Source organism: Ambystoma mexicanum, chromosome 9, assembly GCF_040938575.1.
Source record: "Ambystoma mexicanum isolate Mex_15411 chromosome 9, UKY_AmexF1_1, whole genome shotgun sequence".
NCBI lineage: Eukaryota > Metazoa > Chordata > Amphibia > Caudata > Ambystomatidae > Ambystoma > Ambystoma mexicanum.
Genome location: NC_090931.1, coordinates 708,862,058 through 708,886,024, shown reverse-complemented (window position 1 = coordinate 708,886,024; position 23,967 = coordinate 708,862,058). Strand labels below are relative to the sequence as shown.

The 23,967-nt window shown below is 44.5% G+C and overlaps 1 protein-coding gene and 2 non-coding genes across 3 annotated transcripts; all 3 read left to right on the top strand.

Annotated features, from left to right (window-relative positions):
- Positions 1 to 2,944: 2,944 nt before the first annotated feature.
- LOC138490668 (U12 minor spliceosomal RNA) lies at positions 2,945 to 3,093 on the top strand. The gene has a single exon (XR_011275588.1). It is a non-coding gene; the product is annotated as a U12 minor spliceosomal RNA (small nuclear RNA).
- A 10,172-nt stretch (positions 3,094 to 13,265) lies between these two features.
- LOC138490667 (U12 minor spliceosomal RNA) lies at positions 13,266 to 13,413 on the top strand. The gene has a single exon (XR_011275587.1). It is a non-coding gene; the product is annotated as a U12 minor spliceosomal RNA (small nuclear RNA).
- A 3,008-nt stretch (positions 13,414 to 16,421) lies between these two features.
- Positions 16,422 to 23,360, top strand: LOC138489722 (gamma-crystallin-3-like). The gene is made up of 3 exons (XM_069617367.1): positions 16,422 to 16,433; positions 20,870 to 21,112; positions 23,081 to 23,360. The coding sequence occupies exons 1-3, from the start codon at positions 16,425 to 16,427 to the stop codon at positions 23,354 to 23,356; spliced, it is 528 nt and encodes a 175-aa protein (XP_069473468.1). The 5' UTR covers positions 16,422 to 16,424; the 3' UTR covers positions 23,357 to 23,360.
- The last annotated feature ends 607 nt before the right edge of the window (positions 23,361 to 23,967 follow it).

The following is a 23,967-nucleotide window of genomic DNA, read 5'->3' as shown; positions in this document are numbered from 1 at the left end:
AGTGTAATACCTATTGAGACCCCAGGTGTGTGCGATAGTGGACGATAAATGTTTCCGAGCGTGCGTCTCCTGCAGTAGGAGTATCTTAACCCCATGCCTCTGTGCATATGCCGCGATCCTTCGTGTCTTCGTGAAATTAGTCAGCCCCCGGACATTCCAGGACATCATCCTGACTGCCATGTCACCGGTTTACGGAACATCCCAGGTCAAGCATCTAGTATTGTTTCTTTCGATGTGTGCCGCCCCAGAAGACAGCTGCCACCCCCGGAAGCCGGTCCCAACTCCTCTGCCGTTTTGTATATAATCAACCCCAACCTCTGCCACCCTCTCCCTCACCGCCCTACCCCAACCAGCAGGGTATGAAAACCCACCCAAACCTTGACCCATTGCACACCTTCCCCAACTTGGCGGCGCCGGGAAACTAGCCCAACCGGGGCCAAAACACAAACATTTAGATTCAGAAGAAATTGCAGCCGCAGTGGGGGCTGCCGCTGCCGTTCTACCCACTTTTACTAGGATCAATTACAATAACAGCATATCTGACTGGACTTCAGTTGACAAGCAAATAATTTCAAAGAAAGGATACTGGAGCACTTGGATTCCACGGAACAAACCTAGTTGACCCATAGCCACAAAAGTATGTTTTACATCTCAAGAGTACGTTTATACACAATGTTGAATCACTATGCGGATCAAGGCTCAGTGTGTGGCGCCGCAGGCATAGAATCTCCCTGTACATTTCCCTCACTTAAATGAGCGCACATTGCAGTGTTGCAGGGCCGCCGGGGGCCCGCCATCCGACAGAGAGGGGGGGATTCGGGGCCTACCAGGGCGGCTCATAGTACCTATGCCACCATCCCCAGCACCCATTACAGGATATTACGGGTTTAGACCTTAGACGTCTTCCATCCGCTCCTCGGGAGGGTCAGCCGGCGGGATCTGCGCCTCAATAAACTTGACGGCCTCATCCGGGACAGTGAAAAAGTAGTGTTTGTTGCGGTGGGTGAACTTGAGGCGGGCAGGGAAGAGCATTGCATATTCAATTTTCCGCTCTCGCAGTAGCTTCTTCACTCCGTTGAATTGACGCCTTTCCGCCTGGACTGCCACCGAGAAATCGGGAAAGATTCTGATGACTTGCGAGTCCATCCTGAGTTCCCCTTTTTCCCTGGCCAACCGGAGGATATGATCCCTGTCTTTATAGCTCAGTAGTTTTGCAATGATTGGTCTCGGGAAATCTCCAGGTTTGGGTCGAGGTGCTAGGGATCGATGCGCCCTCTCCACGGTAAAAAACGGCGAGAGTGGCGGGTTGTCAAGGAGGTCCTTAAGTAGTTGTTCGACCGCCGTTTCCATGTGGCCCTTCAGCGCAGATTCGGGCACCCCCACAATGCGGACATTGTTCCTCCGGGACCGCGATTCTAGGTCATCGCATTTGGCCTTTACCTGTTTCATGTCGTGGACAAGTTGTGAGACCGTGTTCTGTAGGGTGTGGACGTTGTCCTCGTTTGCCCCGACCCTCCGCTCCATCTCGGCAATTCTGGTCCCATGCTGTTCGATCTTCGCTCTCATTGAGGCGACATTTGCGTTGATGTCGTCCAGCTTTTCATGGAAGGCAGCAAAGTTTTTAGCCATGGATTCCATCATCGTGGAGAGGTCTGCCTGAGGGGGGTCCTGGGCGCATTCCTCTTCAGGTGGCGGAGAGGACGTCGCGCGTTCCGCCCTAGGCGCCACTTTTGCGAATCTGTCCATGGCGCCTGGTTTACCGTTAGGCCTCGGCTTACTGGGCATCGTTGTGGAGGGAGCAGATCCGGCTTGATAGGAGGTAGTGGCAAAGTGTCGTCCCAAGCCGCGCTTTCGTGAGTGCCCTCCAGGGGTGAAGATCCAGGCTCGGGTGTGGCGGCCGAGAGCACACGCGGGCCGTCCAGTCCGCAACAAGTGGAGGCAATCCGGCCTCTGTCGCAGCCACCGCGTAGGATGTATATTGGATGCGGGCCTGCCCAGGCATCCGCCGCGCGGAGTAGGGGTGCAGCAAAGGAGCCTCACAAGGCCCGCGGGGACTGCAGCGGGGTGAGAGTCGCCCAGTATGCAGGCCGCGGCAGACGGGGCCCACCGGGGTTCAGCGCCGTCCAGAGGCGCCTTGGAGCGGGGAGCCCAGTAGGCCCGCGAGGGCGGCGTAACAGAAGGCCGCAGGTCGCCTCCTCCGGGGTTGGCGAGGAGGGGACGTCGTGCCACAGGGCCCAAAGCCCGTGCCTCTCTTTCCCGGTACCGTTTCTCGCCAAATTTTCACTCAGGTGGACAGGATGACAGGGGGCCCAAAATCGTTGTGGTTTCGTAGTGGAAGTATTCAGTATACTGCCGATGTCCAACAGATTGTCGTGGGTAGAGACGGAGCTCACCGGCTAGGCTGCCATTTTCCTCGGCTGCTCAACAGCGCCCCCGCCAGGCAACATTTTTTGACAGATCTTGACATATAAGTGAAAAGGATATACTTTACTTTTTTCATATCATACACAGGTGAACATGATTATTACACATTCTGAAAATGTCTATTTGTAAAATGATGCATGTGTACATGCTTAAATCTTCAGGTGCAGTTTCTGCTTATAAATGCACATAAGAAGTATTTTTGATTCAAACAGGTGCGTCAGTGAATTTACGGTATCGCCCACTGCTAGTCTTCTTTATTCATGGAGAAGTTGATTGAAGTCCTTGTGCAAGAAGTTCCCAGAAGGCATAACAGCCTACTTCCATTTGCATGAGATTAAAAAAGGGATGGGAGTCATAGCTTGTAAATTTGTGACTGTAAATAAAAAATAAAATAGTTTGAATATAATGTACGACCCAGTAACCGTTTTGCAATGCAAACTTTTATTAGCCCAAACGGTTATCACTCTCATAGTACAGTGTTTTTTCGAATAAGGTTAATCTGCCACTTGTGCAAATTGTTATGCCTTAAACTAATGAGTACGAAAAATATTGAACTTGGGTGATGGCTGATCCTCACTCATAGAGTGAACGTCATTTTTGAATGGGTACAGGTCTTCCTGTGGGTGACCCACCTACTTAGCGGGATGTCTTGAAGTAGCGATTCACTTGACCCCAAAAGTTGTTAAATGAAAGAACAAAGAGAAGAAATTGCTGATACCCTGTGAAGAAATGATGTGCGTTCGTATTTTTAGATTGGAAACATTTAAGAATGTTTTTGTTACTTAAAATAGTGACCTTGCACCACATTATACTGTACCCTCTATATATTAGTAAAACAGCGTCTATCTACCAAGATGCAGAACACAGCCGAGGGATATTTCAGAAGCTTGCATGCACAAATCTCATGGATGCACAACATACCATTCAACCCACAATGCTTTTTATACCGGAATATTTTTGAACGATACAGCACATTCAGCATTGTAACAATCAGAAAACTTGTTCTCAGCACAACATGGCCGGGACCCAAGTGCCTAGAGCATTCATTCAGTGTAATGTAAGAATTGAAAGTGTGACAGTTAGGGCACATGTTGTAAGTGCATACACACTTTATCGCCACCTTGGAAGAGTAAGGAGCGGAGCATCTCAATCATCATTTTGTGTTTACAGTACACTTGCACGTGCCTTCAGTGAGATGTGCCTTCACTGTTGCTTTCAGTTTGGGCTATTAGGTGTCACTTGCGAAACCTAGAAGCTAAAATGATTGCACTGGAGCACAGATAGGCTGGAATGGCATATGAGGAGGGACACACAGGAATGGTATATGAGGGGGAACACACTCTGTAGGTGTTGTTTGGTTATGTTACCACCCATTGACTGCGTATGTCCATGCTAATCCCTTTGGCCATTTCCACCCATTCCTGCCTCTACTTGCCCAAAACACCTCCTCCTGGAAACTCTTTCTGCTCTCTTTAATCAAGCCTTACATCAGGCTTTGAATTCAAAGTGCCTGCCAGTGTTTGTTCAAAACAGTCTTCTGAGAGTTAATGACTAAGGGCCCGATTCATGGAATTTTTTCACTCCTGCAAAGTCACTTTGCACTGCCAACACACACCCTGATTCATGGAACTGTGCAAAGTGTATTTTTACAGTGCAGTCAGTGCAAAGTCATTTTTGCAGTCATTCTTGCAGTCATTTTTGCAGTACAAAGTGACTTTGCACTGCAAAAATACACTTTGGACAGTTCAATGAATCAGGGTTTGTGTTGACAGTGCAATGTGACTTTGCAGCAGTGAAAAGTGACTTTGCATCCTACAATAAATTCCATTAATCAGGCGCTTAATTGGAGTTGTAAACATTTACCAGGCCTGCCTCAGCCACTCAATTTATAAGCACTCTGTGTGTCCGTCACTGAAGTCCTGTTTTGGCTTGTGCATACATTTTAGGCTTTTGCCAGGCACTGCTATTGGATGCGCAGGTACTGATACCATTGTGCATCTGCTACCAACAACAGTAGTTAATACCACCACGGCTGTGCCTAGCAAATGCCTTTCCCATGCCTACACAAAAGCCTGCACTAATGGCATTGCCATTACTTGATTGGTTATAGTTTGTCTCCCTGTATGAGATAGGGTATGGCCAGACGTGGGTCCCTTGCTCGCTGTGACATAGGGATCCAAACTGCACCTCACTGTTGAGGCCCAAAAAGGCTGAAACGGGTGTGCGGTTGCTTGTGTTTAGAGCGGTCCCGAGGCATGGGCAGTCTGTGCGGTGGCCCAAGGCCCCGCTGTCTGAGAGGCCCCGCAAGGCATTAGGGTCTGCCTCAACTGCTATGCAGCTTCCAGGTATGAAGCTCAAGTGAGGCCACGGTGTCGCCTCCCAACCTCCTGTGGCTGTCTAGAGAGACACCTGTTCCGAGTGGCCCATCAGATGCTGCAGGCCCTTTAATGACTGTTTATGACTTTCTTTCTTCAAGCAGCGCATTAAAGAAGGGGTGATTTACAAATTATGGCCCACTTATGAGACCATTGTGTTGGAGGAGATGTTCATAACGTTTCTGTGATAAGAAATGCAAATAGGCATTTTTATTCTGAAAGCACACACAAAGCAGCTCCAGTTACCTGCTTAAATCCACGCTCTCCTCCAGGTAAATTAAAATGTATCAAACAAAACAACCCCAAAAGCAATTTATTCCCATTTTGCTGAATTGCATTCTCGTATTTGTAGTCTCTCAATCAAGATAGGGGAATAATACCACAATTGAACACTTGTGGCTTAACATGTTTCTTTATTGAGTCATATATTTGAGTGGGTACCTTACTATGGTATGTGTACCTTTGTAGTCATCTTTATAAAGCAGAGCAATGTTGAATGCCGGACGTGGGGATGAGGAGAGGGAATGATGAGAGGGCAAGCGATCCTGAATATTTGCCCAGCATGTGGTAAGCGAGGTTGCAATCCTGGAGACTAGTGCTGTTATTTTTCGCTGATTGTGGCCATATGCTGCTTTACAGGACACAAGTAAAGGATACATGTGGGTCGACAGCGTAACTTTTTTAAGATGGCGGGCGCAACTCCCTTGGGTGTTTTTGAGGTCGGGAAGTGTACTCAAGCATTTGGCTACTAGGATTTCACCCAGGTTGTCATGTTTCCAGTGCGACCCTTACCCACAAGAGACATCAAAGCACATGCTTGTATTGGGATTTTGTTTTCTAGGGAATATTTCACTACATATTGCTGGCATAGAAAGATGAGCACTCTTTATACTTATCCAGCGTATTTAATGAAAAATGTCCTCTACCAGGTTATTTTTTTGCCGTTGATTACTTTTTGAAAGGCCAATGAATGCTCTTTGTCTGGTGCACTTTCTTCTAAAGGGAAAGGTCAAGTGAACTAAATTTGTATCTTTCACTTTAAGATATGTTCACTTCTGCGTATATTCTTGTATCATTTTCGCTATGGGGGCAAAAGTTCCCACACCGAGTGAAGCGCTGGAGCTGTACTCATCCTCATGTCAAAACACCACATTTTACAGCGCATGTTCCTGCAGGAACAGGAAAGAAGTCATATGATTTACAGGAAGGTCTAAACATATAACATCTCAGCAACTTTCTCCCAACATGCTCAGCTGCCTTTGCAACTTTTTGCTATAGGATCCCCTGCAATTCTACACCCGGCCAACAGTTTTGGCCTACTCACCTCTCCAATCAAGGCTCAGGGGCTACATTAATGAAGCTATCTAGTCATTTTATAGTAAGCAGTACTTGATAAATTAAGTCAACATTTGCTATTCATTTTTTTGACAGTCAAAATAATCCTTATCTGTAGCTTCTGAAATAAAAGCATATTGCTAATTCGAACAATATGCCCAAATATATGCAAAATCAAATTAAAAACAATCATGAAACTTCTGCAAAAACAGGAGTTAGTTTCAGTTTGCAAAACACCATATTTTTGCAATGAGCCTGCAGATGCACACTTTTGTGCTTATTCGCCCACCCAGCACACAAATTGTGTGTGTCTTTTAATTTTCCTCTGCCACTCTTATCATTGCAGCCGGGCCTCTGCCCAACCCAAGATGGCCGGCGCAACGCGGCCTGTAACTGAGGCTGCTTCCCTCAGTTGCTAGGCAATGCCAAGCACAACCTCCAATCTGCTCCACCGTAAGGCAGCAGCCGTCTCGCGGCAAAGGCCAAGGACAAGGCCTTCTGCGGTCAGTGACCTCTTCGCCAGCGATGAAGTGGGCAGGAGCCCTCCTCCTCCCTCTCCACCGAGACCTTCAGCGACCTCCTCACATCGAAGCTTCCCACGCAGATCATCTCGACTACCAACACACAGGGTGAGAATTACCCCGACCTTCCAGCAGATGCTCACGATTCATGCTAGACTTACCCACCAAGCAGATGAACATGTGTTGTGCTTCTTCGCCCACGCAGCACACAAATTGTGTGTTTCTTTTCATTTTCCTCAGCCGCTTGTATCATTGCAGCCGGGCCTCTGCCCAACCCAAGATGGCCGGCGCAACACGGCCTGAAACTGAGGCTGCTTCCCTCAGTTGCCAGGCAAAGCCGAGCACAACCTCAAATCCGCGCCACCGTAAGGCGGCAGCCGTCCTACACCAAAATCCAAGGACAAAGCCCTGTTTTGCCTCCTGGGGTCAGGGACCTGTTCACCAGAGACGGAGTGGGTAGGAGCCCTCCTCCTCCCTCTCCACCCAGACCTCCAGCCACCGCCTCGCATCAAAGCTTCCCGCACAGATCATCTCGACGACCAACACACAAGATGAGATTCCAGCAGATGCTCACGATTCATGCTAGACTTACCCATCCAGCAGATGCACGTTTTGTGCTTATTCGCCCACCAAGCACACAAATTGTGTGTTTATTTTAATTTTCCTCTGCCGCTTGTATCATTGCAGCCGGGCCTCTGCCCAACCCAAGATGGCCGGCACAACGCAGCCTGAAACTGAGGCTGCTTCCCTCAGTTGCTAGGTAACGCCAAGCACAACCACCAATCCGCATACCGTAAAGCGTCAGCTGTCTGGCGGCAAAGGCCAAGAACAAGGCCCTGTTTTGCCTCCTGTTTGCCGGATTGTGCTGGCATGCTGTGCACTGAGGCACTCTACACTAGGAGAGCAGCACGAAAGTATGGCGAGTTACTAAAATTCAGAGAAACAACCTGCTACTTCTACAAAAGGTCCTGCCTCCTAGGCCTCCGAGACTCGCCACGTAACCCGATAAACCCTGCTCCCAGCACGCCAGCCTAGCATGACACTGTGTTAACGTCAAGGCTACAATTTCACAGAGCTCACCCCTTATCCTGCTATGAACTAAACACAGCGTGGGTAGCTCGTGCAGTGTCTCCAACCCCTATGCCTATCGGCTCAGTAGTGTGTGCTATGATCCAATTGCAGCAGCCCATAAACCTACTGCTAACTATTGATGATATTGTTTGTATTACCCTGCCTAACATGCATGTGCTACCTATTGATTTATTCTGTCTGTTAGCTTATTGCCCTCTATGCTAACTTCTGAACCAGTCTACTGCTGATATTTTGCCCATTGTGTTAACTTGAATCAGCCTACTGACAAGCCACCATGTCCTTATTCCACAGGGCTTCACTGGCCTTGGCCTCATTACTTCCTCTAGTTCACTCAGTCACCCCAACACACTTTCTACCACCTCTTCTACCCACACCCAACCTTAGACTAACTAGCAGCACCCTCAAACACAGCAACCAGTGACCCACTCAGCCCTCTCGAATGGTTACATTGCTTCGCTACACCACCAACACCACTTATCCCACTCTCAAACCACAAAGTCACCATTAAGTCTAAAAACCATCAACTCAACACCAGTAGCGTCACGGCTCGTCCTCACTCCCAGAACCATACCCCCATACCTCACAACTCACTCTCCCCCCACCAATGCAACCCGCAAAGAACATAAGACCATTCCACCATCCTCCAATATTAAAGGAGCCCTTATCAATGCACGGTCCCTTGTGGCCCATGCCGCAGAGACCGCTGATCTGATTATCTCAAACAGCCTTGACTTCTTGGCTGGTACAGAAACCTGGCTACACTAGGCAGCAGGTCCTGCACTTTCCTTCGCCCTACCTGAAGGTTATACCATTATCAGAGCTGATAGAACTTCGGGCAAAGGTGGTGGAGTGGCCTTCATTGCCAAATCCCACCTAGCCCTCAGAGCCATTCCCTCTTCAAGCTCCCCCTCTGCAGAGCTCCTATCAGTGAAACTATCTCTTGCACCCACTCATACAATACCCCTGCATCTTTTCTACCGCCCCCCTGGCCCCTCTCCCTCCTTCGAGGATGACATCTTGAACCTCCTTTCCACTCACACCAAACTTGGATCCCAAACTATCCTCCTAGGAGACCGGAACCTTGGCCATCATGCCCTTGCCGTGGATAACACCATCTCCAACCTGGGCTATAAAGCCCACAGAATCACAACACCCACCCATTCCAAAGGCAGAACGCTGGACTGGGTGTCTGATCTTAATTGCTCTATTTCCATTATCCAAAATGAACCCGTTGCCTGGTCAGATCATCACCTGATCTTGTTCTCCATCCCTGGATCCTCTCCTGCCAAAGCTACACTAGCACCCCCTTCGCTCCGTAGAAACTGTCTCAACATCACCATAGACAGCCTCCAGCCCCTCATTAGCGACATCCTTAACAAGACTAAATTCAGAAACCTTGACCCCCTTAACCTGGTAGACCTCTACACGAACACTCTTAAATCTGCTTTAGATATTGCGGCCCCTCTTAAACTTAGGAAAGCCAAACCCATGGCTCACCTCAACAAGTGGTTCACCCCCTGAACTAAAAAGTCTTAGAAACACAAAAAGATCAGCTGAATCCACGTGGTGTAAATCACCTTCCATCACCAACAAAACTGCATTTACATCAGCTTCCGCAAATTTCAAAGTGGCTCCTTTCTGGAAAAAAAGATACCTATAATTCCAGAATCCATAATGCCAAATCCAGTACTAAGGAACTCTTCAGCATCCTAAAAGAGCTCGAATCCCCTGCACCACCCACACAAGACTGCAACAAAAACGCATAGTGGTGTACAAAAAGCCAGCAAGCCCTCGCAGATAAAATCACTCTACTCCAAAATAAGATGAAAGCTAAAAAGGCAAGCCTCACCATCGGCTCCCAGCCCGCCCCTGACCCAGAAAAAAACCCTCATCCTTTCACTCCCTTCACCTTCTCGCAAGTAACTTCAAAGGGTGGACATCATAAAAAGCCTAAAACCATCCCACTGCCAAGCGATGTCTTCGCTGCCACCATCATTAAAGAGGGGACAAAAAACCTAGCCCCCTTCATCACCACGCTGATAAATTCCTCCTCATCCGCTTCCAATCAGGTACCCAATAACCTCAAGGAAGCTTGGGTTATGCCTCTATTAAAAAAAACAACCTCTATCCAAACGTCCCCACAAACTACAGACCCATCACCACCGTCCCGTTCCTTCTAAAAATTCTGGATCGGGTGGCTTATCTGCAAATCCCGAATCACCTAGAGGAGAATGAACTCCTAGGACTTAGACAATCAGGCTTCAGACTCAGACATGGAACTGAGACAGCCCTCCTAGATCTAAAGATCCAAATGGATGATCCGAAGGACAAAGGTAAGCTAGCAATCCTCCTACGCCTTGACTTATCTGCAGCCTTTGACCTCGTCGACCACCAAATTCTCACCAAGCACCTCAACACAGCAGCAGCATTTTCCACTAATGCATCCGACTGGGTTAAATCCTTCTTATCAAATTGGACCACCAGAGTCTTCTCCCCTTTGGCCTCAGCAGACCCCACTCCGATACTGTGTGGTGTCCCTCAAGGATCTTGTGTGTCACCCACATTATACAATATATTTACGAAGCTACTCTTCGACCGCCTGGACAACATGGGTGTCATCTACACTAACTATGCAGATGACACTCAAGTCCTCATCCCCATCACTGGCTGTTACGACCATAATTCCAAACTGCTAAATAATATCTATCTCAAAATCCAAGCCTGGGTGGCTACCAACAGCCTTTGCCTCCTTGAAGAAAAGACCAAGTTAATGATCGTGGGTAAACAGGCATGCCTGAATAAACTCGACACTTGATACTCATCTTTCATCATTGACGGCAACATAATCAACGTCTGTAAAGAGATAAAAACACAGGGGGTCTACCTCGATTCAACTCTTTCTCTTAAAAAACAGGTCAACAGCGTGGCGTTGTCCATGGCCTACACTAATAAACTGATCTATAGCTGTAAATCTTACTTATCTACAAGCAGTTGCCTAACGCTGGCCAGAGCACTTGCTTTATATAAACTTGACTATTGCAAAACATTATTCCTTGTTTCGTCTGGACACAATCTAAATAAACTCCAGGTACTCCAGAATAACTCTCTGAGAGCAGCACCTAGTCTTCCCAGATTTTGCCACATTTCCACTCACAGACATAACGCCAACTGGCTACCCATTCGTGACAGAATCACACTACGCACCCTGGCCATCATGCACAAATGCCTCACAAACTCAGCCCCGAAATACTTGGCTGACAAAATTTGTAAATACCAACCCACACGTACTACCAGATCATCTCACTCCCATAACAAGATACAATCTAAAAACAGCCAGAGGAGCCAGCTTCCCAGTCCAAGCTGCCACACAATGGAACTCTATCCCCATCCCTCTGAGACAGGAACCCTTCTTCCTCACCTTTAAAGCCAGTATAAAAAATTGGCTGAGCAACAAGCCTTTTCACTAAGATGTAATCACTGTGTTATCCGACCACTGTCTATCTTTGCTGCTGCTCAACATCTTGTTTAGTTATACTTTTTTTTTTTTATACTACTGTACACTATCTCCTTTATCTGACCCACCTGTAACCAGGGTCCCTCTTGTTGGCTCCACACTTGATTGTAATATGTTTGCCTTACTATGTATGTAACCTCTAAGTTTTTCAAGTGCCAGTTACCTCATGGTTTGGTGCGCAATACAAATAATAAAGAAATAAAAAAAAATACAAATGACTCCCACAGATTGGCCCTCATCACGAGTTTGCCGGTAAGCTGCCTGTACTACCAGCGGGTTACTGGCAAACTCATCTTACCGTTGCCGGCACCCAATATCCCAGTTGCCGGAATGCACGTGGACGCTGACTCAGAATCTATCCTAGATTCCTACAGCAGTGCTACACGGACACGGTAGCACTGGCATGCCGGTAATTCGCTTTTTATTTACCGGCAAACTCGTAATGAGGCCCATTGTCTTAAATGAAGAGACTTGATAATCTTGGTGTTCTTTCTCTGTACCTTGGTTCGGCTTCCCACAATTACTGCCTTTCAGAATAGATAACCAGTTCTTAGCTGCTTCAGCCTTTGATACCAGGCCAGACAGCCCCTCTCTGTCCTACCCCTTTCTTAGCTACTTTTCTTGCTGCGACACAGCTTCAGCTATGAATCCTTCTTTCTCCGTGGACTTGAGCTTACTAAATATGCGTCCTCGAATGTCCTGAATTCTATATAATGGCGGCCCCACCTGCAGTCTATTCACTACGTATAGCCAGACTTTAAAATTATTTAGTCTACTTGCGTTTCTGCATCTGTACAGTTATAAAATTACTTGCATTTTCGGCAGTGCTCTTTACACGTCCAATCTTCATTCTGCATATGAAAGTTTACTCGATTCTTTTTTTGTCATCAGATTCTATGAGGTCTATGTATCTTCTTCTTTGACTTATCTTCTCAATGCGTCACGCTCATTTCCTGTGACGTCACCAGCCTTTCTTGCTCTCATCTTCATATTCCTTCGGGGATTTCCTCACAGAGGTTGTCATCTCTATGGGGGTACATTCAATAGGGTCTTCTCAATGGATACCTTTTCTCGAAGACTCTCCATGGAATAGGCACTATCACTGGTGTTGTGCATGTCGCAACTTCTGGTTTCCAGCACATAGGAAGAATGGGGGCGGGACTTCCTGCCGGGGCATTCAGCTGCTCCTCTACACTTGTTTGAATAGTTCCCTCCAGCATGCACCAGGCAACAATTTTTAACGGATCTTGGCATATAAGTGAAAAGGATATACTTTACTTTTTTCATATCATACACAGGTGAACATGATTATTACACATTCTGAAAATGTCTATTTTTAAAATGGTGCATGTGTACATGCTTAAATCAACAGATGCATTTTCTGCTTATAAATGCACATAAGTATTTTTGATTCAAACAGGTGCGTCAGTCAATTTGCAGTATCGTCGCCCATTGCTAGTCTTCATTATTCATGGAGAAGTTGATTGAAGTCCTTGTGCAAAAAGTTCCCAGAAGGCATAACAGCCTACTTTCATTTGCATAAGATTAAAAAAGGGATGGGAGTCATAGCTTGTAAATCTGTGACTGTAAATATTTAAAAAAATAGTTTGAATATAATAAACGACCCAGTAACTGTTTTTCAATGCAAACTTTGATCAGCCCAAACGTTTATCACTCTTATAGTACAGTGTTTTTTCGAATAAGGTTAATCCGTCACTTGTGCAAATTGTTATGCCTTAAACTAATGGTGAAGTTGATTGAAGTCCTTGTGCAAGAAGTTCCCAGAAGGCATAACAGCCTACTTCCATTTGCATAAGATTAAAAAAGGGATGGGAGTCATAGCTTGTAAATTTGTGACTATAAATAAAAAATAAAATAGTTTGAATATAATGTACGACCCAGTAACCGTTTTGCAATGCAAACTTTTATTAGCCCAAACGGTTATCACTCTCATAGTACAGTGTTTTTTCGAATAAGGTTAATCTGCCACTTGTGCAAATTGTTATGCCTTAAACTAATGAGTACGAAAAATATTGAACTTGGGTGACGCCAAGATCCTCACTCATACAGTGAACGTCATTTTTGAATGGGTACAGGTCTTCCTGTGGGTGACCCACCTGCTTAGTGGGATGCCTTGGATTAGCAATGCTCTTGACCGCAAAAGTTGTTAAATGAAAGAACGAAGAGAAGAAATTGCTGCTCTTGCATTCAACCTACATACCCTGTGAAGAAATGATGTGTGTGTGTATTTTTAGATTGGAAACATTTAAGGATGTCCATGCTAATCCCTTTGGCCATTCCCACCCATTCCTGCCTCTACTTGCCCAAAACACCTCCTCCTGCAAACTCTTTGAACTGGCTTTAATCAAGCTTTACCATCAGGCTTTAAATTCAAAGTGCCTGCTAGTGTTTGTTCAAACCAGTCTTCTGAGAGTTAATGACTAAGGGCCCGATTCATGGAATTTTTTGCATGGTACATCGTCACTTGTCACTCCTGCTTAGTCAATTTGCACTGTGAAAAATACACTTTGCACAGTCACGAGTTTGCCGGTAAGCCACCTGTACTACCGGCGGGTTACTGGCAAACTCGTCTTACCGTTACCAGCACCCGATATCCCAGTATTACCGGGATATTACGGGTGCCTGCAATGGCGGTAAGTTCCCGGATGGGAACTACTGAATCACTGGCACTGTTAACAATGGTGCCTGAGATCCAGTCATTTATCTGCCGATAGGGGCATTAACTCCCGGCAGGTCAGGCCTGCCGATAGGTCACAGCCCCTACCGGCAGACTCGGAGTGAGCCAATCTTGAAAAATGCCAGATCCGGTAGTACCAGCATTTTTACCTGCATTTTTTCCAGACCGGCTCACCCTTAATGAGGGCAATAGTGTTTTTAAACCAAAGTTTCAACAGAATAGTATTTCTATTAATTACATCTGGGAAGAGGTCTGTTCAAGTTCCTGAAATCCTGACTGTTCTAAATTCCGTCCAACACCACTTAACCAAAGTGAGGGCTACCACAACGTTTATCACACAATGCCTTATCTGCCAAAATTAGAAGTCTGCACAAGGTATCCAGCCGTCTGCTACTTTTAAAAAAGTGCTCACTCCTAATATTGCCACATAGGTACACGTTAATATTGACAGTTTGTGTATTTGTCTACTACCTTACACATGGCGACATGTTTTTAATGCAACTTCCCATGATACCTTTGAGAATCGTCTCTTCTACTGCTCTTCTCTCCTCTTTGGACTCCCTGTCTCTCACCTGGCCCCCTCAAATCCATCTACCACTCCTCTATCCGTACTCTCTGTCTCCTAGGTCCTCGCGACTCTATTTGCTCCTCACTCTCTCACCTTGGCTGGCTTCCCTTTCTCTCCCAACTTAAATTTCAATTCCTCTGTCTGGTTTTCAAATCTCTTCATGAACTTGCTCCCCCCTATCTCTCTTCTCTCCTCTCATTTTACACTCCCTCCCGTTCTCTGCGCACGGGTGACCTCTTCCTCCTGACTGTACCCCCGTCCACATGTGCCTCCTCACGCTTGTGTTCCTTTCTGCTCTTAGCCCCCTTACATTGAAACTCCTTAGCTCTCTCTATCCGCTCCATCCCCACCTACTCCTCCTTCTGAACCTCCTTGAAAGCCCTTCTTCTCCACCCCCCCTGATATTCCTTCCCTGCCATCTCACCGCCCATCTCCCCTTCCCCTTCCCATTCCCTTTCTTCCCCCCTTCACCTTCCTTCTCTCACCCACTTGATTTTGAATCAGATTTCTGGAAATCATTCTGTACTCCCTGACCACCCCCCCTGCCTACTCACCCTTCCCTCTTCCCCTCTATCTATGTACATTTTTCTATATATTGTCTCACCGGTTTGTTTCATGATTGTATATATGCTTCTTTCATTATTGTACCTTGTTGTTATATTGTAAAGCAATTTGGATTAAAGCGCTATATAAACCTAATAAACATAAACATAAACTAAAGACTCATTCTGTGATATCACTGATATCACCATTTATGCAAATTAGGGGTCCCACACATGTTTTGCTGCCCAGGGCCCTGCAAATCCTAGGGCCAGCCCTGCCTCTGTTTCTCTGCGGATGGAAATCTGGCCTAGCAGTTTGGGCTGCTCCCTTTGGTGGCCGTATCTGACTGATTTACATATGGTGGGCTCCTTTTTCAGTAGTGCAGATGGGCTAAGAAATTGTTGTTTGGAAGGTTGCTCAGAGCAGTACAAGTGGTTTGATTTTTTTCCAAACCTTCCACCCATCACCTTTTTGGTTGTAGTGGAGTTAATTTTTCTTTCACTTCGTTTGACTGAAAAATAAAAATTGGTGAACAGTCATAAAAATGAAACAAATGCACTGTCAACATAAACAAGTACAATTACCATCTCTACACTATTCAGGAGTCAGGACACGATTTTATGATCACTAATGTGCGATGTGTCATAGAGTTAAAATACTATATTATACGACTTTTCTAAAATACGAAACACCCAATAATAAAAACAGAATACAAAAATAAATCAAACCCATAAATCTAAAAACACTCCTTTATACATTCTAATGCATGTTAAAAAAAACATGTCAGCCCACTCTTTAGCTCTCTGCAAATATAATTGTACTAGGTTTCACACACCTTCCATATGCTGCGTAAATCACTTTCATATAAGACAGATACCTGGGGCCAGTTTTGTGGTCATTATTCCTTCCACTGTAATTTATTTTTTACATTTCTGTGTACATTCATTCCCCCGCTTAAGCAGTTCTTTCCATCCTTACCTCCCAGCTCAAACGGAATATTCTTGTCTGCACCTTTTCAAACCTAGACAACAAATGTGAAAATAAGTGCAGTGAAAACACTAGAATGTATTTCTTTTCGTGAAACATCTCCTAACAGTCAGCATGTTGATGATACTCTGGAAATGTTGCGCTTTAGTTACTGTCTGGAGGCCGCAGGTTTCCCAGTAAGCAAACACACACAAAAACCATGAACAGCATTGAAAGGGGCACTGTGTATATTGCACTGACTGGGCAGAAAAGGCTGTGTGCATGCAGCATATTGTTCCCATTATATGGGGTAACTTCAGAGGACGTATATAAAGGATGCCAGGATCCCATGCACATCACTCAGTCGCATATCCATCCAGCAGCCAACATGGGGAAGGTAAGGTTACTTTTGGCACAGAGCCACTTTCAGAAACAAGAATTCACTAATGTCATGATATGATTTCAATTCAGGCATGAAGTTAAACATGTCTGCCTTCTCTTTTATGTTTTTTCCCTAAAATCCTGTCATTTATATTTGTTTATTTTTACACTTATAGCAGCGCTCTAAACTCTTAGGTGTCAGGGCAAGGTTTTGCTAGATCCTTGTGTGAACAACCAAGTTTTCAGCTGCTTACGGGATTTCCAATAAGATTGGTCAGCTCTTAGCGTTGGTGTCAGTTTGTTCCAGCGATTTGATGAGATCACAGGGAAGCTGGTTCCCACAGCTCCTGTTCATCTGAATCTCGGGGTTATGAGACAGTGAGCGTATTGTGATCTTGTTGGTCTCAATACGCTGAGGCTTTCTGAGACAGGTAAGGGGGCAGTGTTAGACAGGCACTTGTGAGTGATAGACAGTGTTTTGAAGGTTATAAGTTCTTGAATTGGGAGCCAGTGTTCAGCAATTCTGGCCACGGAGATGTGCTCACATCTCGGAATGTTAAGGGCGGCCCAGAGGGCAGTGTTTTGGATAACTTGCATTTAGTGAATGTGTTGCTTGGAAGGGCCTGCGAAAAGTGTGTTGCAATAGTCGCGCCTAGAGCCAAACAAGGCTCGAGTGATGGTGAGGCAGCTGTTCTGGGGTTAGGCATTTCCTGCAGATGTTGATGATTTTAGACGTCATAGGTTTGTCTGCTTCTTTTATAGGCCTAGTAGAGGATATATCATGTTGACAATTCCCGTTTATTGCACTGATATTGAAAATTGAAAGCCTGGAAACATAGAATCAGATTGCAGTTAAGGACTGCCATAGCCTTATTCAGTCTGCTAGTTCTCTGCCCACTATTGACACAAGAATACATAATGGGTTTCCAATGACAATCTGGTAGTTTCCGATGTGTGTTTTCAGCCACTTTTATCTGATTTAACATATATACCCCACACAACCACCACCTCTTATAAGAGCACTCCTCTGCTGAAAACTGTGTGCTGTTTCTCTGGTACTTGCCACCGTAAGGAATGTGCACGTCTCTAAGGCACCCTCTTCCTCCCTCTTTTTCTGCAGCATTGTCCTGCTTCCATTTTGCATCCACTCATAATAGAGCATGCAGCTGAAGTGATGTCTAATAGTAACCTAGTTGTCTGTTTATAATGAATACTGTGTATCCCCGAATTCCTTTAACCCCTTAAGTGCCAGGCTTTTATTGAAGTCCTACGGTTTTTGCTTACCTTTAAGAACTCGCCATCTATTGCGGTCGTCCTACACCCCACATAAATGAATTTGCACCTATATAGAACCTCAGCTTGTGTAGTTCCCCAAACACACCTGTTTTTTGGAAACGTGAATTGTTCACCATAGCCACATAGGTATTCATTGGGTGGGGGTGGTAGACAGTAAGGAAGGTTGGAATGTGGGCAGTAGTCTTTGGTATAAGACCGCATTCTGAGCTCACCCACGGCTGCACGCCCGGGTGCTAAAGTCGAAGTAAAAAAAAGAAGCAGGCTCCTTCAGCCCTCAGAGCCGCGGAGGGAACAGTGTTCAGCCAACATTGAAGTTGGAGTCCTGTCCCTTGCACAGCTCTGCAGAACTGATGAAAGGTACATTTTTCTTTTTGATCTTTTTACTTCGCTTTTGGCACCCATGTCTAATGCTGGTATAACCCTGGGGGTGGTCCTACTGCCGCCGGTAATGACCCGCCACCCTTATTGGGGAACCCTTGTTTCGCTCTGGCCCTTAACTTGGGCAGCAGATCGTTACTGCAGTGTCGGCCTGCACCTGAGGGTTACATCAGCTCAGTATTTTGAAAGGACTCTCAAGTCTGTTGCTCTTTAATCGAGTACTTCAGTTCCCCGGTGGCTTTTGGAATGTTGATTATGATTCTGGACCCTTGGTTTGCTCTTATTAAATGTGTGCTTAGGGGAAGAAAAATCAGAAGTCCAATCAAATAAATTCTGCAGCTTCTTCATAATTGGTCTTTGTCTGAGATCTTGCAATGTGTCTGAGGTCAATGAGCTGATTGTGCAAACACACTCAGCTCTAATAAAGTGAGCCTCCCTTCCTTACAGAGAGCAGTTCAAAGCAAACAGAAAGCCAACATGATATGCCCTTAAGGCTCATTGTAAGTCTATAGCCATTCCCTTGTGTCTCATTTCTGCTACACTCCCCTCCATCTTTGGAAGCTTTTACATCTTTTGGGAACAGGTATTGGAGCCAAGACAATGAATGCTTTTTTTCATTTATTCATTAGTTATTGTAATTGGGGTAATCTCAAAATCAAAAACACTTACATATCTGAAATACAGCAATGCGGCATTACCAAGGCACTATAAATGGTGTTTATAGTGTGGGCTGTGTTGAACATTAAAGGAAGAAAGTTTTGGGTTTGTGACTGGCCCTGTTCATGCTTAACACCGAAAGTCATTGTATTCTGTCTCATTGGACACAAAATAAAGTGCTGTGGTGGAACTGCACAACCCCAAGATATCACGTCTAGATAATTTTGGTTGTCAGGTGCAACTATGGGCATGGTGTCACGATTTCAACACACTTAAGGAATTATCATAAAAACCTGTTTTGTAAAATACCCACCATTTAAAAAAAACGAAATTGTGTAAATGTGCTTAATTTCACTGCATTTATTATTGTGCAGTAACTATTATGTAGCATGCTGATGACTCACACATATCAAGAAACTCCTGCATGCCAGAATGCATTTGTTTTACCTAGACTACCTTTAATGCAGAGTGTTCTTGATTTATGAAACAGCGGATGGATGTCAGGGCAATGAGCTGTCTTCTGCTTCCGAGGCCAATTATTCCTTCCCCTCTCTTCTGAGGCTGCTGAGGATAAGGAGCCAATTAGCTTTATGAGAGACAGCTTTCCTAAAGTGTTCAGCAACTCATATTGGCCAACAAACAGCAATTGATCATGTCTAATCAGAGGTAGAAGTGATACAGAAATGCTGCAGAACCGACCTTGTCAATGGCAGAGAGAGGATAGGATGGTAGCATGGAGATGCAATTGTGTTAAGAGGTTAATGGTTGGAGAGGGTTGAAACCCAAAGGATGGGATTCGTGAAAGAAAGCTGTGCTACTGGATTGTTTTCCTTTTGTTTGATACAATCAATATAGATTTCATATTAGAAGTGCATTTTAAATCTGCAATGAGAGCTTTAGATAATTTTCATCCTGCATTTCCAGATATTCTGGAAAACGTGTAGGGGAAGAGGCCATTTTATTTCGCTTCTGCTGTCTATGACATTATGCGCTTTTTCAAAATAAAATAAAGTGAAAGAAAAAAAGGGTACTGCGAACTCTCTTTTCCAAAGACCTAATTTCAAGGGGAGGAGGTAAATTCCTGCAAATAAATGTTGTCACATCAGGCCCTCCTGCCATTTACAGGCTCTGGGTGCCACTGTTGGAGATGCTGATTGTGACCCCACATTGGCATGGCCACAGCTGTAATTATGTAAAAAAGATATATTCACACCTTTAAATATATGCAAACAATGGACAGGGGCAAACAATTCCAAAAGGATTCATAGATATATGAATGCAGCTGTTTGTTTTATGCATCAATGTACTGCCAGGGAAAGTAAGATGAACAAAATGCAACACATGTCCCAAAATGCACCCTAGTAAGCCGAACACAGCTCACTAAGCAGTCCCCTCCACAGCCACACTGGAGCTAGAAAGCAGCACTTGACAATGCACATGTGATGTTTTTTTCAGCAATATGTACCAAGAAGAGTGGGTTTTCTGGCGTTGACAGACCGGGGACCGAGATAGAGGCTCACGCAAAGTAATGGCCTTGATGTAGGCCTGGTGTGTTACCAGGTTGTAAGGCCCCTATCTAGGTGCATATGGCTACTAGCACCTAGGTCATGTGCACGAGGGTGCATAAGTGTTTTTAAGGGAATGTAACTCTGTGTGTGCAGATCACACAAACCAATTCCCTTCAACACATGCAACAAAAACCTCTATCTGCCACAGATAGGGAAAAGGTATCAATTGTTTATGTCCATTGCTGAAGTGGAGATGGAGGCCCCTCGAGGGAGATGATTGACAGGTACGTGGATGGTGAGTGGAGCAATGTAGATGTGTGGTCGTGGTGCAGGGGAAAGTATGGCCACTGAATGATAGCCTGCAAGAGATCGCCATAGCGTAAAAACAGCCTTCTTAGGCACCAGATCAGCTGGTGCCACTCCTGTGGGTGCTGATAGCTTCAAAGAGGTTATCAGGTAAAACAAAGGTGCATTATTTAAGAATAAAACAAACACTCCATAACTTTGAGAATGCCTATTAAGGGTAGTAGCATTATTGACAGACACACAGTTACCATTGATTCTTTTTCACTTTGACCTCCTCATCTAATTTATATTATTTTGTTCAAAATAGATCATCTTCTACGAGGACAGGAACTACCAGGGGCGCTCCTACGAGTGCAGCTTTGAGTGCCCTGATCTCACCTCTTTCTTTAGCCGCTGCAACTCCATCCGGGTGGAAAGTGGCAACTGGATTCTCTATGAACACCCTAAGTTCCGGGGACACCAGTACTACCTGAGAAGAGGAGATTTCCCAGACTTCCAGCAGTGGATGGGTTACAATGACTCCATCAGGTCGTGCCGCTTGACACCACAAGTAAGTGTGACTCCCTTTTATTTTGTGCATGAATTGTTAATCTATACCTCTTCACAAGGTTTGGCCAACTAGGTAAAGTTCATGTTCGAGTATCTTAGTGTGGTAGTGCTAACACATAATAATACTTCCAAGCATAAGGCCCAAAGGCCCAACACATACTTGAGCCTCAGACAAGAAAAACTTTGGCTTGCCTAAAGTTGCACATGGAAGGACTTAACAATACTGTATAGTAATTGTTAACTGGATAAACTATTGGTTGATTGAAATTACTGTTGAGTTAATTATGATCTATTTTCTGCAACTAAGATAACTTTTTTCTCCAAAATATTGATAAAGTTGCTGAAAGAGCCTTAAGAAGGCATTGGTTCATTGCGTGTAGACTTACTGGCTCACTTTGTAAAGAAATGCAAAATGCATTCATGGTACTGTCAATGGTGGCACTTACCTGTGAGTGCGTCAATGCATTACGTTTTCAACCTTCACAAAATGGAAAGGAAATGGATAGAAATCACCTTTATCATTTTACTCTACTTTTAGTGAAAAATGTAAATGCTGACTGAAAATTACGCTAACATTTACACAGGATTACTCTGAAATCAATTGCTTTAACTAGGCGCGAATTGCCATTAGTTTCCACGATAATCCCTTATGTTTACTCCGACATGAAAAACTCACCCTGGCGTAAAAGAGAGAGATGTTGCGTGCGGGGCATTAAAGTGAGGGACAAAAAGTAGTTCTCCTTCCATCTCCCACTTCACTTGCAATATGTGAATAAAATGTCCCAGCGCAGAAATATAAGTTTAACGGCTTCCATACATCCGTTACGCCTCAGTTTTGCACATATTTTAATTCTCCGGGGCATGCAAAATCAACCCTTTAGTGTTGTCTTCCATAAAAAATAGCTTTCAACAGTCGATATTATTGTGTGATATAGAGACACACTCTTAACCTAACTTACCTATTTGGAGACAACCAAGTTCCTCAATGCATCCTGCATTTACTTTATTGAGATACACGCACTTAAATCTAAAAAAAGTTTTTAAAAAACCCTTATGTACAATAACATGGAAGCCCAGTAATACTGTACAATTAAGTATCTATTATTGGTTCTGTTCCAACAGGCATAACAACACAAGTGCCAGCCACCCCACTGTTTAAGATTGTCTAAGACATGTTACCATAGCTGTGCATTTTTTGTTTTAGAGTTTCCCTTACACAATAATGCACTGAGTTATCATCAGTGTTCAAATTGTGTTGCATGTTTATTTTTTTAATGATACATTAATTATCAGGTGCATTATGTAAAATGTAACAATATTAACTGATGCAAAGTACTTTGTATTTTCAACAAACGGTGCATGACAGACAGGCTCAAGCTTAGTTCACGTAAAAAAGTAGCTATGTTTATTTAAGTACATACAATGACCCCATTCAAAGAACAATAATATTGGCCTTTTATATAGCTCATGCCACAGCAGATGTTTTTCTTGTTGCTTCATAATATGTGTTATTCGAACCCCAGGAATGTAAAGTGAGCATTGTGCACGGCTCCCAACATCCATGCCCCTCCTCACGTCACCAGAATCCTTCTTTATGACGTCAAAGCCCTCTGTAGCCTAGATTCCTCCTGCAGTTGCACCTTCTGCCCACCCCCCATGTGACTTCTCAGTGTTAAAGTGTCTGGGCTGCTGCAGCATATGCACCCTGCCCCTAGCCATCAAATAGCTTGCTGACCCACAACTTTATATTTTGTGGTAATGACCGTGAGCTTAAGTTCAGCCTTTACGGTCATTACCACATGATGTCACCCACAGGATTAGGCAATAAAGCTTCATTATTTACCACCTCAATGGTACTCAATTTCTCGAACTTGATGAAGGGATGATTGTTTTACTATTCTACATTTTATTTTCAAAAGAAACATCTGAATGCAAGTCTTTTTTTTATTTGTCATGTTTGCCATCACAGCATCGTGGATCCTATGGAATAAGGGTTTATGAGCGAGAAAACTTTGGGGGGCAGATGATGGAGTTCTCTGAAGACTGTCCACATGTTCACGAGCAGTTCCGCTACCATGACATCTACTCCTGTAATGTGCAGGATGGGCACTGGATGTTCTACGAAGAGCCCAATTACAGAGGACGTCAGTACTACCTGAGGCCAGGGGAGTACAGGAGATACAGCGACTGGGGAGCATCAAGCCCTAGAGTTGGCTCTTTTAGGAGAGTCCGGGATCATTATTAAGTTACCTAGGGGGAGATGGCTAACATATTCATGTAATATAATAAATTTGAAAACAGAATGAATCCGTTGTTTTGCATACTTATTAATATGTGTTTGCAATATGTTTTTAAAAGCATGATAAAAGGTAAAGAGAGATCAAACTTGGCTACTGAAATTGAAGAGAAATATACATTTTCCTCATTACTTTGTACAAAGGTATAGACATCACAACAGTTACACTAAAAAGGTAATGCATTTGAAATCAACATATATAGTCCAGTTTCACCCACATCACAAACCACACTTCAACCTTACACTACCATGTCTTCTGCATACTCATCCTCACGCTTGGCACCCCAACTATGAAATGGTTTATCTTGGAAAAATACCAGACTTCCACTTTTGCGCTCCAAATATAAATTTTATTTGATTGATTACACAGTTGATTCAATACATTGTTTCTCAGTTGTGAGGGTTATAAGGTTCACCCTCAGTTGATTCAATACATTGTTTCTCAGTTGTGAGGGTTATAAGGTTCACCCTCTTGAATCTATGAAATGGTTTAATACAACTTACTGCTAACAACAATATCTACTATCAGAATGATGTCCCCAAAAATCCCCTCGTTCTCG

Excerpts from the sequence above, each read along its gene's own strand:
- LOC138489722 (XM_069617367.1), top strand. Across the intron at positions 21,113-23,080 it reads CGTGCCGCTTGACACCACAA|CATCGTGGATCCTATGGAAT; the intron begins GTAAGTGTGACT and ends TTGCCATCACAG.